This window comes from Hemicordylus capensis, chromosome 2 (assembly GCF_027244095.1).
Source record: "Hemicordylus capensis ecotype Gifberg chromosome 2, rHemCap1.1.pri, whole genome shotgun sequence".
Taxonomy (NCBI): domain Eukaryota; kingdom Metazoa; phylum Chordata; class Lepidosauria; order Squamata; family Cordylidae; genus Hemicordylus; species Hemicordylus capensis.
The window spans coordinates 186,234,054-186,251,884 of record NC_069658.1 but is presented as its reverse complement, the minus strand read 5'-3'; the positions used below and the strand labels follow the sequence as shown (position 1 = coordinate 186,251,884).

The window sequence follows — 17,831 nt, the reverse complement described above, 5'->3', positions numbered from 1 at the left end:
GATGTCGACGTGTCCGAAACGGGAAGCTGGAGAGTCGGGGCATCAATATCGATGATCATCGATGTCGAGGGAGTCGGCAATACTTGTGGGACCAACGTATGCATCGTGGAGTCGGTCGATGTCGAAGGTTTCGGCGTGCTAATCAATGGTTGAGCCGAGGAAGGAGACGGCGTATGGCCCCGTGGGCTCTCCCGGGTTCTCCGACGTTTAGTGTCACTCGGAGTGGAGACGTCTTCATGTCGATGTTTGGAAGCCTTGTCACATTCTTTAGAGTGACGGGAGGACTTCGAGGTGGAAGAGGAATTCTTCGATGAAGACTTTTCCGACACTGAACCTTTCTCTGATGTCGAGGGGCTTTTTGACATCGACACGGTTTTGGCGGGAACCGCATCAGAAGGTTTACGCGCAGTCGACGTCGAAGAGAGTTTCGGCGTTTTCGGTGCTGGAGTGGCGCGCACGGTAGACGTCGAAGGTCGAGATGTGCCAGGCGTAGAAGGGCTCAGAACATCATCATAAATTGCCGCACGAAGGCGAAGAGCCCTATTCTTTCGTGTCTGTTTTGAAAAGGACAGACAGATTCTACAGGAGGAGACGTTATGCTCCTCACCAAGGCACAAAAGGCAGAGGTTGTGGAGGTCTTTGGAAGGCAACTTAGCCCTGCAACCCTCACACCATTTAAACGATTTCTTTCCGTCAGCCATAGTCAGGGTCAAAGCCGTTCCGCGTTCACTCACCAGAAGTCACCAAGAAACAGTCCGAGTCAAAGCCAGAGAATCACCGTATGCCGTTCCGTAGTCAGAGTCAACAAAGTCCGAAATTCCAGTCCGTGGTCAAGAGGATAGATAGGATGAACGAAAGAGGTACTATGTACGACGAAGAGGCACAGACTGCAGGTCCAAGACACAAGGTGGTCGGAAAAGAACTGAGGGACTACGCGCCTTAGCCGCGCCTTAAATAGCACGCAGCAGCGTGGGGTGTGGCTTAGACGCTTCGACAAGCTCAGGCATGGCTACCGTGTGGCTCCTGCGCAGGCGCAGAACCCATTCTTATGGGCATCGACGGATCTCGAACCAGATCTACCTGGTCTGCAAGTGGTTGCCCCCTGTGGCAAGCTGCCAGAAGTGCAGCCTAGCACCTCACAGGTGCAAAAGGCTCTTGGGCTCTGGAGTGGCCCCGCCCATCCAGGCTGGCAACTGGATCCTTCCGAACAGGAAGGACTATAAAGGCTTCCTGTTTGGACTAGGGCTTTGTCTGAGCAACAAGGTCTCCATGGCTCCAATGTGTTCCTATTTGCAGGGCTGCAGAAATCCACTAGTCTACTAGTCTGTGATGAATAAAAAAAGTCCTGATGAGCAATGTACCAGCATAGTGAGTAAAATATTTTGTCTGCCTGATAAACTGAGCCAACATTTCTTCTCCCCTGCCTATTTGTGACCTCTGGCTTCAGTCCTGGCTCCTGGGTTGCCTCCTAGTTTTGACTGTCCTACCGTTTTTGACCATGGTCCAGCCCTGACAAAGTCTCTACAATTTCCATACTTCCAAATACAATGTTCCACAGGTTCTAAAAATTCCTGTACGCTAACATGGGCAGTTGTCTGTCAGTATACTTGAGTTTAATATCTATTGCAGGCCACCTCAGACTCTCAGTTAAATACCTCCTTTCAATCCCTGGCACTTGTCCATTCTGCATCAGTGCTTTAACATGCTTGATCTTTGTCCCCACTGTGGGAAAACATTTCCAGAATAAAGGCTTCCACTTTCGATAGGGAGAAACTATCGAAGGGACTGTAATGCGCATCCTGCACCACAGTCTATGACTTGTGTGTTCATACTCAGCTGAAATGTTATAGGTTCTCTGCAACTGCCCTACAGAGCTTTGCAGTTCATTAGGACTGTGTATACATCATTTTCCCACCTAAAGAACAACCCATGCACCTTGCAATGTCGTAAAACTCTAATGGTGTGTTTTCCACGCCCCCTACATCAGCACTGCATAACTCTGATTTTTGGATGACCAACATTTTTGGGGGACAACATTCGTGCCCTTATACCATCGTCCAACACAAGTAATGCTATATTACAGGATATAATTTACACAATATATCACACAATGAGGTGAGTCTCACGATCAGTGAGATTCGCCGAAATGAGGTCTGCGGGGAGAGCGGGCTTAGCTTAGCCCGTTCTCCCCGCAGACGATCGCCCGCGGAGCCCTGGGCGGCTGGATCGGCCACCCACACAACTGCTGACTCTGGCACGGAGCTGGCAGGGGCTGCAGGGATCAGGGGCCACGTGGCCCCCAGAAGTTCCAGGATGTCCCGCGCAAGTGTGCTGGGCATTCTGGAGAGACCTCCGAGCCCGGGTCTACACGTGTGTCACCGCAGCGTGGAGCCACACCATGGCGAAACACAATCCGGAAAGCTGGGTTAGCGGTGTGCTTGCTCTACTAACCTGGGCTAAGGGGAGGGGTAATTAAGAGGGCTAGCTGCCAGGAGCTGCACAGCTCCCGTTGCAGCACATGACCGCCAAAAAGCAGGCTAGGCTCCCTTAGCCCGCTTTTTGGCAGTCGTGAGAATCCCCTCAATCTGTTCTCACAACCCACAGTCAGTTCAGACCATGAGAGAAGTGCAAGTCAGACCCGCCTCAATACTGCCAGGTAAGCTCCTCCTCTTCCACCCACCCACCCCCCGTAACTCTTTTATTACAACCAAAGACTGGGTTCAAAGGTCTAGACTTCAGAGTTTTCTGCTGCTGCTGCTGCTACTAAGCCTGGTTCAAGCCCCCAACTCAGGAAACCTGGGGCCCCAATCTCTATATCTAGAGACATGCTACCCCACCTTTGCACACCAGAGATGAAACAAAAATAAATAAATTTCTTCAAATACAAAGGAACAAGAACATGAAGAGCTGGTTGCTTTGTAAAGCAATGGCATTCCACATGCCTAAGGAACCCATGGCCCAAAGTCTGGGTGCTTAGGTAAACATCTAACATCTAGGTGCCCAGGTGAACTGAGCAAGGAGGCACCTTTCAAAATGGCAATTCTCTTATATTTAGCAGGGGGAGAGCAACTGGTCCACTCTAGTGGCTGTTGTGGTAACCTTATGTTTCTTTTAAGATTGTGAGCCTTTTGGGGACAGGGAATCATTTATTATTGATCTTTCTGTGTAATTCACTTTGGAAACCTTTTGTAGCAAAGCAGTATAGATAAATATTACAACTTTTACCTTCCAGCTGTTTTTGGACCACAACTCCCACAATCTCCAGCCGCAATAGCCAATAGTCAGTGATTATGGGATTTGTAGGTCAACATCTGCAGGAGGGATGAAGTTGTACAGCCCTGACCTATATATTTTCTATTCACAGTTCTTCTTGGACATAGTTGTTTCCAAAATTCTATGTATCCTCCTTCTGGGTTGACCTCCATATTCAAAGTAAGCAGTTCGTCTGGTACATGGGGCTTTCTCCCTAGCATTTCTTCCTGATTTATCTGGGTACCAACTGTTCTCCCCTTGCCCCTCTAGTAAGCAATCTCAACAAGGATGCTGCAGCCCTGCACCAAAGTAGCAATTTCAGATGAGTAGCCCAGCTATACAATTAAGATGGCGGCGGCAGTTTCTTGACTGTCTGTCTCCATGAGTCAGCTCAGCCGAGGCAAGTGACCAAAGACGGCAGTAGAAGTTTCTTTTTCACTTCATAAGAGTAAGCCCACTGTCCTTTATCAGTTCTGACATCCACAGATTACAGAAAGGCTTAGCTCTAAGCAGCAACCAACCATAGCCCTGCATAGAATGGTGAAATAATTCCTTCTCCTTTCCTACCACTAGATGGCTGCAATTCAGGGATTTCCCATTTCCTGAAAGTTTAAATTCACATGTGCATGAGCCATGATGAGAAGCTGCGGCAAAGATTTGCTTTGTTCTTGAGCACTACATGCAAATCTATCAAGAACTGAAATCATGATTTTCAAAGCAGCAGCTCAAAATGCTAAAGTAACACAGAACTAGTGATTGAACAGACATTACATTACTCACATCTGTGTCTCATAACTGACACATCAGTGTTACACACTAATGATCAAAACCCTACCAGAGACAGCTTTATGCACAAGCAAGCCACTGACTGCGTACAAGTCTGCAACAAAGCTGTAGTTAAAATTGTAAACATTATCTTACCCCTGATCTGCCCAAAAGAGGATGATTTATTTTAGATAAATGAGTCATCATATTTGGTGTATCTTAGATACACTAGTTGAAGTCAAACCTGAAGAGAATCTCCACAACTACACATACACAAACAAGTTATCAAAGAACTCAGAGGCTTCTTTGCTATTCAATACTTCAAAAGAGCTGATGTTTCTGATGTCTGGAGACAATCTTTGGACATGATAAAGGAATGGGCATGGGAGCTGCAGGAGGCATAAAGCTCTTCCCTGGAATAGGGGAAGAGAATAAAGCCAGTTGGAGGAGGCAGAGGGGAAGGGAGAAAGAAGAAATATGAACATGGGCAGGAGCTAAAGAGGTAAGACAGGCTAAAAACATCACATACTGAAGTAATCAAATGTTTGGCTACAAATCTCTAGTAGAGACTGAATCTCAGTAGATACTTCATGGCTATGCAATTCGCTCTCCCGAGAAGTCAAAATTCAAGCATCTTCCTGAAACAATGCAAACATTTCAGGCTTGGGCAAGTATCAGTGTTGGCTTGAGTTGCTAGTATTAGATACTTTATATTACAATTCCATGGCAACTTGATTAGGGGACCATGTTGAATGGGGGACAAGAATAAACCTTTTTACACAAAGCAAGATAAAAATAAGTAAATAAAATTATACCCACCTGAAATCGGCCTCGCTGGAATGATCCGGCCACAGGTTTAGATTGACCTGGTACTTTATTCTCCACTGTTGCTTGCTCAGAGAGAGAAATCCAATCAGGAGCCACTTCACCCATCATCTCTTCTGTTATGATTTTTTTTAGAAATAAAATAAATGAACACAGATAAATAGAAGATGGTCAGGTAAAGCTAAGAGTACATGCATACTTACAAGCAACACTGCATTTAAAAAAAGATTCTAGTACACATGTAGGCTTTTTTTTTTTTGTATCCCAAGACCTACACTTCTATGTGGAATGGAAAAACTGGTTAATTGAACTGGAAAACAAAGTGGCAGTGGATGAAATGTTACACAGATGAGCAAGGTGGGGGGAAGTGTATATAGGGTAGTGCAGGAAATGCCAAAAGGGGGGGGGAGGAAGTACATAAGGAAATCAAAACAGATGTTACCTAGTCTAGATCCCTGACTGTAAGCACACTACCTTGCCGGACTTTTGATCTCTTGAAAAAGCTGGTCTGCCGTAGCCTGTATGCCCAGCTTTTTAATTTGCGAGTCCAGGATTTCTTGCTAATAGGGTTTTTGAGACTAGGGCAAGTAAAGCTTAGGCCAAAATATCCACCTCCTGCATGCAGGTGCACAGCTCCACCAGTTGATGCTGAAGCGGGACAGGCCACAGGGTTCTCAGGAAATGAAGTCTCTGGGGACATCTCCTGAATAAAACAAAAAGGTGGGAAAGGGAGAAAAGAACAGAAGTGATGCGTGGATAAGTTTAGGGGGAGTGCTATAGAGGCAACTTGGTCCTAAAGATAGCCTTGAGACTGCCTCCTTTAATGTTGCACATACTAATCTCTAAGCTCCTTTAACAATATCATCCATTTGTAAAGTCAAAATAATCAATAACACATAGTGAGATTATTACTAATTGCTCTATAATTATGGAATGCCCCTCTGAGATATCTAGTAAATCAAAGAAGCAATCTCCTACAAGCCATGCAAAAGCCTTCTTTGTTTAGGATGACATCTGGTATATGAGCTTAAGCAGGAACCGGTTATTCCAGTTGGGTTTTATATCTAATAAAGCTAAGAATCAAACCATGCAAAGGCCTTCTTTGTTTCTTTATTTGGTATTTTAGGTTAAGCAGGAATCAGTTATTTGGTTGGATTTTATACTTCAGCTGTTTCCTTGAGACCTTGAAACTGTAAACAGAGGGTGGGAAACAAGGTGAAAAGGAAGTAGCATTGTATCTTCTTAATTTTTGCCAGTATTTGGCAAGATACAGTGCAATGCTAGAATAACACATGGCAATTTTCCCCTGCTGGAGGGCCTGTGTCTACCTTACATTAAAATAAATAAGTAAGTACATTCTGGGAGAAGGAGGCATAAGTTCTCTAGCAAGGAAGGTTGGATTCTGCGGAGCAAGTCTATATTTTCTCAATGCTTTATTTTAACTCTTTCTCACACAAAAAGCCCGTCTGTATCCTATTGTTGATATCATTCTCTCTATATACTTGGTCTGGAGTTAACTCTTTCTACTATAAATTCCATGACTCTCATACATTATACAAATCAAGCAAATCTGCATATTTTCTCATAGAATTTTACAGCAGGAAGTGACTTTGGAGATCTTGTACAATCCTCTATTTCTTTGTTTTTCTTTTCTTTTTTGCATAAGGCAAGAACCTACATAGGCCAGTGAAGTCCCACTCCCTAATCACTATAAATCTTATTCAGCAACTCCTCTGGCTTCTGGGGTTTTAAAGCCTGCACACTTTCAGACATATCTTCATAACAGTAAGAGAGAGAAGCTTGCTTCTTTATTTTTTTTTTAAGTGAAGGTTGTTATTGAATATTCTTATTCTTATTATTTTTAAATGAAGGCTGAGATTCTGAAGAAGCTGAATTCTATGTCTAAAATTACATTCTGTGCTTTTCAAGAATGGCAGCATTCAGATTAGGCTACAAAACATTTAATTGATTTATAGACAGACCCAAATGTCTTTCCCCCAAAGTTCTGGAAATGGAAAGCCATTCGCCTACACCTTCTTAAGATAATGCAACAAGCAAAGCATATTATTTCTTAGTTTTGAAAATACAGCATTAATGAAAGACCTACTAAAAACTGGCCACCATATCACAATTAGACCTCTCTTTTTAGTCTCATCTTTTGAACTATTTACGGTTTGGGCCACATTAAGCAATACACAAGTATTTAACACCAGCTCTTATCCGTAACACCTCACTTTTCTGTTGTAAACCACCCAGAGACGTAAGTTTTGGGCTGTATAAAAATGTTTTATTAAATAAATAAATAAATAAATAAATATCTCACTAGCTGAACAAGGGATTGAAGAAGCTGAGCCAGATTGTTCCCTGGCTCTCAGGAATGGCTAGCAGCAGAGGACGGACACTACATTAGCAGCTAATAATTTAATTTATTTATTACATTTGTACACTGCCCCAAACTTCTGTCTCTGGGCAATTTACAAAAACATGAAACAAATTAAAACAGAAATTAAAACCTTAAAAACAATTTAAAACCACAAATTTGGTTTAAAAGCTTGGGTGAATAAATGTGTTTAAAGTTTCTACCCTTTAAAAGTTATCAGAGATGGTATTTCAGCAGGCAGCACATTCTAGAGTCTTGGGACAACAACAGAGAAAGCCTGTTCCCGAGTAGCCACCAAAGGAGCTGGTGGCAACTGCAGACGGACCTCTCCAGATGACCTCAACGGGCAATGGGGCTCATAGTGTAAAAGTCATTTTCTTAACTGAAAACAAATTTGAGTTCTCCAAATGAATATCTACGTTGCAAAGGGCAAACTGGGAACAGAGAATGTAAGTAAAACTTACTTTAGGGCCGCAGCTTTTACACTGAGGCTGCCATATCAGGATTTCTATCCTAGTTTAGAGCTGAAACTGTTCCTTGGGGGTTATCTCCATGCAACAGAAAGAAACTTTGCTCTCATATGGGACATTTCCAAATCCTAGCACAAGTAGACCTTAGTCAAATTGGGGGTTTTCTCAATTCTGACAACCTATTATTCAAAACACTGGTTTGCCCCTCACTCAGGTCCCAGCTAATCTCCCCATTAGTACTCACATGCATGCAGAGATCACTGGGGGCAGAGGTGATAAGACTGGGTTCTCTCCTCAGTATTGGCAAAGTCTCAGGATGACTTGCAGGTGGCATAAGCATCGTCTGGGGATCTGAAGGCTCAGTGGGGCTGGTGGGGCTTTCCTGGGCCTCCCTGGGGGAGTTAGTGTCTGGTGCCTCAGGTATTGGGCCCGGGAGAGTGTCTTCAGCAGAGGAGGAGAATGGAGACTCCACTGCACTTTGTAGGTCTTTCTGGCTCTCAGGGGAGGTGCCTGACAAGCTGTGTTCCTGGTACAGAAGAGTCCGCAGCTTCTCATCCAGAGTTTTGATATTGCTGTCAACAAAGTCCATTTTTGGGGGGCCCTCACTGTCTGATTCCAAAGTGGATAGGAGGGGCATGCCTTCCTGGCCTGGGGTCTGAGCCAAAATACTGGCCTGCTCAGCATTCATGGAGTTATCGGCTTCTTCAGTGGCCAGTATGTGACAGGGGGTTGATCTGAAGGTCTCAGTAGCCACATTCAGCTCAGCAACGCCTATTGTTGGACATGGTGTACATGAAGACAGACGAGTCCCATCAGCCTGGGTCTCCTCTGCCCCCAAGGACTCCTGACACGTGGCAGAATCACAGGCAGTGACATCAGTATTGTCACCATCAGAGACAGGTAGCACTTTCTCCAAACTGACTTCCACTTGGTGAGGAAGAGCTGACTGCTCAGTTTCCAGTGTCTGGGGTTCAGAGACCACACTGTCATTTATCAGTTCATTTGAGCTGGAAGAAGGGATAGGCTTGTGCTGGCTGCTAAGATTTTCCACAGCTTGTGGACAGTCCTGGGGGCTGTCATCTTTGGTGTTCTCCTTTAATGAATCTGTAAACACAAGATGAATTGGTGAGGCTGGCAAGTAAGACTCAAGAGAAACCCATATTTGCAACATAGCATTTCAAACGTCAGAATCTTTATTAATCACTGTGCTGCCAAGTTTTGTTTGATGGCATGTGAAGGGCATAAGAAGACAGTAAATTGTATGGTAGGGTTATGTATTTTGTTTATGGTTATAGGTTGAGTAGCTATGTTCAGATATCATGTATTATATATTAGATTTATATGGTATGCACATGTGTTTGGAAATTTGTATGTTGCATTTCTGTTCTGGTCGATAACCAAAACAAAGATTCAAGCAAGTATTAATTGCTATCATCGCCCATTTTTAAGCATGCAGTTCCGGAGACCAGTCCGTTCTCAAAATGATCACATGGCTGGGGAGGAGACAGACTTAAAAATAACCTAACTCCACTCATGTTATTGGATTTAGAATAAGCTCAGAAAACAAAAAACTCAACATATGTGAAACAAAATACACTAAATGTCACAGAGAAAAGAGACCAGAGACATGTTCTAGTCTTCTAAACCGGGAAGGGTTGTAATGCTCACTCTCTGCCCCCACATATGACTTTGAAATTATTATGATTTTTAGACCATTGCATCCCTGTCAACTGTCTTTGTCCTGCCCTATCCTGGTTGCCCACGAAGTCAGGCAAGGCTGCAGGACCTTGGAGAGCACCAAGGCAGCAAGCTGAATGAGTCCTTTTATGTCTTTTGGCCCTTTGCTCAGGTTCCATCCTCTGCTGCAGAGTGTGGATCTTTAATGGACCAGCCCCTGGGCCTGAAGTGGAGCACTGCTATCTCTCATTTCTTGCATCAGCAAGCAGGCACTGAAGGTTGAGAGGTTCCCAATACGTCAAATTCAACCCCCTGGGTGAGTCCAGCTCAAGGGACACAATCTATGGGAACCTGGGTTTGGATATCCAAGGCTCCTTATTGCTCAAGTCATCCCTGTTGCCAAGGCCAGGCAACAAGGATGAACCTCAGCAGCTGGAGCTGGTGCTGGGGGGTTTGCTTGGCTCTTCCCCTTCCAGATCTCCTTCCAGTTTTCCTGGCTCTTCCATTTCCCCTTGCCTGGCTCTTCTCCTTCCTGGCAGGTACTTGCAGTCTGGGCCATGACACTCTTCACAAGTCTGATCAGCACTTCATTCCACATATTATTTCTTATCTCTTAATAAAACTGATCAGGGTGAATTTTTCAGGTTGAAAAATAATAGAAAAGGCAACATCAGAAGATCAGAACAGAACATTTTCAGCAATTCTAAACTCTTAGACATGCTTGAAGAGACTGGCTAACACTCATTTTTATCCTGATTAGTGCAAAGCTGAATGTGACTGAGCATGAGGCTAAACTAAAACCATCTGGATTTGCTGCAGGTGCTAACATTGTGTTTGCATGGTTCATGTTGAATTGCTCTGAAAACCCCCCACTATTCACACTAAAATATAAACCAAGAAAAAACACATCTAAATAGAAAGCCCATACAAAATCTGTCACCACAATCACTGCACAAGCTAAGCTGTTCTGCCATGGTTGCCTTCCCCCGGCTGCTAGCATAACAGGACAGCCCATTTTCTTTTGGTTTTTGCTAGCTCATAACACAACAGCACATATCTAGAAAGTGTATGCAATTAGGCTGCTTTTGATATGGTAGAAATGTACATTTCCAACTGGAAAACACACACACTCATTCTTGAATTGCTGTTTTAGGAGGCTGATAAAGAAGCAAAACTACTACCAGTACAATGAAGAACGAAGAAAACTCGAGCAAAGCTGGTACACAGCATTTTGGCACAGAGTAATCCAATGGGTTATAAAACAGGAGTCAGCAAATCTTGCCTCCTGAATTGGGTGGGTATAGCTATCCTGAAGAACAGAGCATGGCTTTCTGCCTTCATGAGAGAAGTAGCACTTGACTAAGAGGGAGTTCTTTCCTCAAAATAAGGTTCTGGTCTTCACAAACAATAAAATAATTGAAAGTGGAACCTTCCAAACCAAAATCATGAGCTACTCTCACTTGAGAAAAAAACCAGAGTGCTGACTACAGTACTAAAACTGTCCAGTTAATAAACTGCACCAGAGACAAATAAGAAATGAGCCATGCTTTCTAACCCGTCACATGTTCACCTGCTGTTAACTGACACTCTTGGACAGCTGTAGTTGACTGTAGAAGAGTGTAAGGTGCTTGGGAGTCTCGGTTCCTTATTGTTTGATTGATGCAAAATCTCCAGCGGCCAACAGGGGATGACTGTGGAGCGGATTCACCTGGAGGAAAAGAGAAAAAGAGAGAGAAGTCATAAGGGACAACAATTCCTCTACTATCTTTGAAGCACACAGGAAAAATTCAAGATCTACATGAACATGACTACAGAAACAGCAGTTGCTATAAGCAGCATCTTAGAAGCATCTGGTAGCCAGGATCCTACCTTGGGACACCCATTCAGAGATTCTCCCTCTACATGCCTTTCCCCCCCTTGCTTTAGATGCAGTTTTAAAATGGTGAGGTGGCCCTATCTTGGTTGCTCAGTATTAACTGGCTCCCTCTTCTGCCTCCCTAAACTGTGCAACATGGGTAGTTATGTGTGGTCCCCTACAAATACACATTTTGTTGATTGACAGAGCTGCACAAGGAAGATGTATTTTATTTTTTAGGCCTTTTGTTTCCAAAGGATACTCCACTACCATCTGTGTGTGCATCTCTCTCTCAAATGAGCCATGGGCCTATGCTGGCCATCTTTCTCAATTTTGATTGGCTCTGTGTACTTGTGCAGAAAACAGTTTTCTTAGAATGAATGCAGTGAAGCCATCTTGTCTTTGCTTTGCCTTAATTCTGCTGTGGTTTAGAGAAACTCACTAGTAGCACCAACTGAAATTCAAGGCTTCCCAATCTGCATTTCCACCATCTGTTTACCACAGGTTGGATGTGCACCCCTCCTGTGGAGTCTCTACTGTGCTAGATGCCTGCCCCATACTGTTTTTTCAGCGTCAGACATGTGTTGGCACACCAAATGCAGATGATGCAATGCTATATTGTTCCTGCTTCAACAGGAACATTTTGTTACACACTAGTTCTCTCATTTCAACTAAAGCAGAGACATAACACTGCCAAAGTCGCAAAGAGTGGTCGTGACTCTAGCCTGAAATAGAAGAAACTCAGACCATCCAGAAAGCAAGGAGGATTTGAAAATCATCCACAAAATAACAAGGACTTGATCAGTTTTCCACATATTTCCTTTTAGCTCAAGAAGGGAAGGCTCTCCTATTTAATACACTGCATGCAGTTTACATTACTTACACCATATTCAGTTGCTTATACTAGGCAAAAAAACTGGTAACTCTGCCACAGGCAGACGGTGGCCCACATGTTCCACAGTTGAACGCAGACAGTTCCCAGCCACTGGCACTATTGCAGGCTTCTAATTAAGTGTCCCAGTCTTGAGATACTTGAACTAGCATGCTCACACACTGGGTGTGGTATTTACATTATTTCCAATGCAAGTACTGCTCCTGAGGTGTGAATGCATTAGTTGAAGTGTTTGCACTCTTGCCCAAGACTGACGCTTCATTCGGAGCCTGCAGTAGCCTGGGTGGCTGGGAACCGCCTGTGTCAAATGGCAGAACATATGGGCCATCAACTACATGTATTGCTTGTAATGTCCATCTCTAAAGAGTAGACAAAATGAACATTTATCAGTGTACCAAACATAACAGGAATGCAGTATACTTGGCCATGGAATAGCCATCAGTGGAGTGTAGGGCTGGAATCGAAAGAGCTCCTTCAGGCCTACCCAAGGCTTGAGCATGCCCAGTGGCAGCTTGGGCTTCTTTTATTTAAATGGCAGACACCCCACCACACTGCCATGCCATATGGCAATCTGACTTGGAAAGCTCCCTCAGTTTCCCAATCGGTTTGTTCATGTGGTAAGGGAGGCTGCTGTTTTAGAAACACATCAATAAATCCCTTAAGTATACAGAATTAGGCATGTGGTTCTTTGGATCCTGGCCTAATTCTTCAAGCACTTCAGTCCTTTGGGGATACAAAGAGGTGTATACTGGAGCCAGAAGAAATGACAATCAAAAGCAGACCAACACCCAACTTGAGAAAAATCATTCAACTGGCATTTTGTTGATGCAAGCTCATATCAGAAATAAAGACTGCTAACAAATCAATGACTGAAAGTAGAATGATGAACTCAAACTAAATCCTTTGAAAATGAGTCCATCATGGCAACTGGCTGGCTTTGTACCACACAAAAAGGAACACAATTGATAGTTCACATTCCTATTTCATTTTCCATTAAGGGAAAATCCACACTCAAGAGGAGCACCCAGCCTTTTTAACCCATTGCATCTGAGTTTCTTGTTAAACAGCAAATGAATGAGTGGTACATGCATTAAAACACAGCCACTTAAACATGCATGCACCACACATTAATTCTGCTATTTAATTTCGTAACACTTTCTGTAGCCATCTTCAAAAAGTAAAAAGTGTGAACTGGCTAGATTCCCAATTATTTGAAACCATACCACTGAATATTTTATTTATTTATCAATCAAATTTGTATACCACTCCAAACTTTCATCTCTGGGCAGTTTACAACAATATAAAATAGTTAACACACAGAAACTGAAAATCTTAAAACAATTTAAAACCACAGTCAATATGACCATATCGGTGCTTGTGATTTCACCACCTTCAGGATAAATCTGGAATCACTACCAATCATAATGGAGAACTTTGGATTCTAGTTTGGTCTAGTAAAATTCAGAATTCTTCCACTACTCATACCCTTTAAGACCTCACAATCTGCTATTATGGCCAGGTGTAGGCTAGAATACGCTTTATCAGGACCGTAACATACAGTTAAAAATATGTAGCAGAAGCTCATACAAAGAATACAATTCAAAGAGTCAACTACCATGAAGGGATTTAAAAGACAAGAGCCCATACAATCAAAAGAAACTTGCTTTAGTCCTTGCCAAAATGTCCACAATTTCTGTCACTTTCACCTTTAAGGGGTGGGGTTTTGTGTGTCTTTTGTTGTTTGTTTTTGGTCCTTCAAATGTTAAATGTTTTAAAATCGTTACTTACTGCCAGTTTGAGTAGATGCTGGGTTTATCTGAACTTGTTCAGAAGATCCTGTCTGAATTAAAAATGAATAGATAAATATAAAAAGGGAATTTCCCAATACAAGAATACACCTTCCCAGAAGACTGTCATCACTAAATAAACAGAACTTACTTGGATGTTGGCTGGGTCAGATGTACAGTCTGTGCCAGAGATTCGCTCTTCAACAGGAAGGCTGCGGATAATGTCCTGGGCCTGGCAAACAATAGCTTTCAGTTCATCAACAAATTTTTCCTTCTCACTTTCCAATACAAAGTTATCTTCAACCTAGCAAGTGGGAGGAAAACAAGGTAGAAGATGTAAGGGCAGACCTCACTGTCGCATATGCAGTTTAGACATACGATAAAACTGTGCTTTCCCACTATGAGAATAATCCTGGCATAATGATACATTTGCACACTCTCTACCCCCTCTCCTCTCTTTTCACATAAAGGCAAGCGAAAGCTTGTGGTTTGACATAAACCATAAACCAGGGGAACAATTCAAATATACTACTTCAGACCAAGTTAGGTAAAGCAAACCAGAATAAAACTATGGTTTCAGATCCTGGTTTGTCACCTGTGTTAGTAACAAATAAAAATCTGAAACCATGGTTTGACCCTTTTTTGCTTTACCTAACTATGGCTAACTAGGCAAAGAGGAACCTTTTTAATATGGTGATTCTTTTTTATTTAGCAGGGGAAGAGCAACTGGCCCTATCCACCCCCAGCACAGTTCCCCTCCCGTGGCTGTTGCTGGTGTCTATCTTATGTTTCTTTTTCTATTGTGAGCCCTTTGGGGGCAGGGATCCATCTTATTTATTTCTCTATGTAAACCGCTTTGGACACTTTATTAAAAAGGATTATATAAATAGTTGTTGTTGTTTGATTTGAGTAAGCCAGGATTCCTTGAGTTTGTATGTAGCCCAGGGCTATGGTTTATGTAAAACCAAAAGCAGATGTGTTCATTTTCCTCATAAATGTGAACAAGGCGGAGAAGGAGGTGGGGAGCATGAGAGCCCACAGCTCTCCAAGGCTCATTCTTGTAGTGGAAAATAATGATTTCCCACTGCACCTGAGCAAGACTTCTATCTCTCTCTACAATATACCTCATAACATATTGCTTAAACAATTTGCCATTTTTATAACATGTAATGGAGAGAAAATTAGCCTAAAAAAGAAGAAAACTTGGAATTTCCTATGAAAAACATAAGGGACCACATTTGTTTTCAAATAATGCTAATTTGTTTGTTAGATGCCAGTAAACATCGTTCTTTTAGGAAATCTTTATTCATTTAGGAGTCCTAGCATTCCAAAAAGTAATTGTTTGGCTGCAAGAAATATATAGTCAAAATTGCTGAAATTCTGTTAGTCCCCATGTAGTGAAAAACAAGATAAAACTCCAAGTTTACATGACTAAATGAGAAAGAACATAATGATTCTAAAATTATGTTACTATAGTTTTACATCCCTTTATAAAATATATTATTACACTAAAATTCCACTCTAACATCCTAAGAGTTGATCAAATCCATACCTGCTTAGCCTCAGTAAAGCTGTCACAAAGGTGCCCCACACCTGAGAGGGGTTGCACCTCTCTCTTTCCCTCCCTAGATAGGCCTTGGGCCTGATCCAGAAAGGCTGTTCTTAAGCCTTGTGCTAACTGGACTGGCACAGGATCCTATGTTAGACCAACATTAAGCTGGCACAGCCAAGATGTTGGCCTAACTGGAGTTTTGAATTACCTGGTTAGCAGACTAACTCAACTGCTTTATTTTTTAAAAATATCTTGGGTGTTTTACATTTCCAAATAGGACACCATCTAGGACAACAATCCCTATATCTAGCTTTCAGATATTATATTAGTAGTCCCCAGTTCCTCTCAGTCTTTAGGATACCGCCCCAAAACCTCTCAGAACTAGTTCTTCTAAATAACTTATGCAAGACTAGGGCATGTCAAGTACAAGAAAAAGAGTCAGGATTTCCCGTTTATGCTTCTGGAAAAATGCTAGAACAAGCCACACAGAACTGCATGTTGTCCTTAACAATCCTGAATGACTGTAACAATAAAGATTTGATTTGATTTAACAATCCTTTCAATACTATTGACCATAGTATCCTTCTGGAAAGTCTGAGAGTGTTGGGGGTGGGGGGCACTGTTTTACAGTGGTTCCGCTCCTACCTCTCGGACAGATTCCAGATGGTGTCAATTGGAGACTGTTGCTCTTCGAAATCTGAGCTTAAGTATGGTGTCCCTCAAGGCTCCATACTTTATCCAATGCTCTTTAACATCTACTTGAAACCGCTGGGAGAGATCATCAGGGGATTTGGAGCAGAGTGTTATCAGTATGCTGATGACACTCAAATCTACTTCTCCATGTCAACTTCTTCAGGAGATGGCATAACTTCCCTAAATGCTTGCCTGGAAGCAGTAATGGGCTGGATGAGGGAGAATAAACTGAAACTGAATCCAGATAAGACGGAGGTACTTATTGTGTGGGGTCAGAACTCTAGAGACTATTTTGATCTGCCTGTTCTAAATAGGGTCACACTTCCCCAAAAGGAACAGGTTCGCAGTCTGGGAGTACTTCTGGATCCACACCTCTCCCTGGTTTCTCAGGTTGAGGCGGTGGCCAGGGGTGCTTTCTATCAGCTTCAGCTGATACACCAGCTGTGTCCGTTTCTTGAGATGAACGACCTCAAAACAGTGGTACATATGTTGGTAACCTCCAGACTTGACTTCTGCAATGCTCTCTATGTGGGGCTGCCTTTGTACGTAGTCCGGAAGCTTCAGTTAGTACAGAACCCGGCGGCCAGGTTGGACTCTGGGTCATCTCGGAGAGACCACATCACTCCTTTGTTGATAGAGTTACACTGGCTGCCAACAGGTTTCTAGGCAAAATACAAAGTGCTTGTCATAACTTATAAAGCCCTAAATGGCTTAGGCCCTGGGTATCTAAGAGAACGTCTTCTTCATTATGATCCCCACTGCCGATTGAGGTCGTCCAGAGAGGTCCGTCTCCAGTTGCCGCCAGCTCGGCTGGTGGCCACACGGGGACAGGCTTTCTTGGTTACTGCCCCAAGACTGTGGAATGCGCTCCTACTGAGATACGATCCTCCTCATCTCTGACAATTTTTAGAAAGCATTTGAAAGTCTACCTCTTCACCCAAGCTTTTTCTGTTCTTTAAAATGTTAAAGTTTTAATTTGTGGCTGATTTTTAAATTGTTAAATTGTTTTAAGTTTTTGTATATATTTTAACTTGTTTTATACTATTGTAAACTGCCCAGAGACGAAAGTTTGGGGTGGTGTACAACTGTAATAAACAAACAAACAAACAATCCAAACACTTGAACAAGAAAAAAGAGGAACCAGCTGGAATGTCACTAGATAGTACAGTATCTAGTAGTAAGCAGGGCCTAGGAAACTTGCCATGTAGTCAGCAATGTCTTCTGGAGCATCTCCATCAACATCAAATTTAAATGTGACCATCTTGTTGTTGTGAGTCTCAAGCTGACACTCCACAGTGTTGTCCCCTGATGTGGACACCTGGTTGAAGAGAAAAAACTGTCACTATGCCATTAAATGGAGCTACAGCATGCCTCTTCTTCCAAAACACCTAGCAGAGAAGGATAATCTCTTCTTAATCAGTGCGCAACCAACCCCTTAAGATGGCACCACTAGTCTAACAACTAAGGGAGCAAAACACCAGTAATTAACTTAAAATTAATTTAATTCACTGCCAAGGAACATTTTTAAAAGCTTAACTATATACACACATTCTATGTTGGGTCATGGTTATAATGATCACGGTTATAAATAAAATTCATTTCTGTGGCATCTGACATCAGTAGAAAAAGCCAACATTAATGGTTCTTGGGATACAATTGCCAAGTGTTGAGATACTCCAGTAG

At 42.8% G+C, this 17,831-nt stretch overlaps 1 protein-coding gene across 9 annotated transcripts in view; it reads right to left on the bottom strand.

Moving 5' to 3' along the window:
• WNK3 (WNK lysine deficient protein kinase 3) overlaps positions 1–17,831 on the bottom strand; it is a 160,820-nt gene that overhangs the window by 20,630 nt on the left and 122,359 nt on the right. For 7 of the 9 annotated variants that reach the window (XM_053295654.1, XM_053295653.1, XM_053295652.1 and 4 more), the window contains 7 exons: positions 17,350–17,466; positions 14,055–14,207; positions 13,905–13,956; positions 10,925–11,077; positions 7,937–8,796; positions 5,317–5,545; positions 4,837–4,958 (listed from right to left, as the gene is read on the bottom strand). In XM_053295654.1, the coding sequence (XP_053151629.1) occupies positions 4,837–4,958; positions 5,317–5,545; positions 7,937–8,796; positions 10,925–11,077; positions 13,905–13,956; positions 14,055–14,207; positions 17,350–17,466 (1,686 nt within the window). The remainder of the gene's footprint in view (positions 1–4,836; positions 4,959–5,316; positions 5,546–7,936; positions 8,797–10,924; positions 11,078–13,904; positions 13,957–14,054; positions 14,208–17,349; positions 17,467–17,831) is intronic. The other 2 variants (XM_053295659.1, XM_053295658.1) reach the window with 2 other exon arrangements.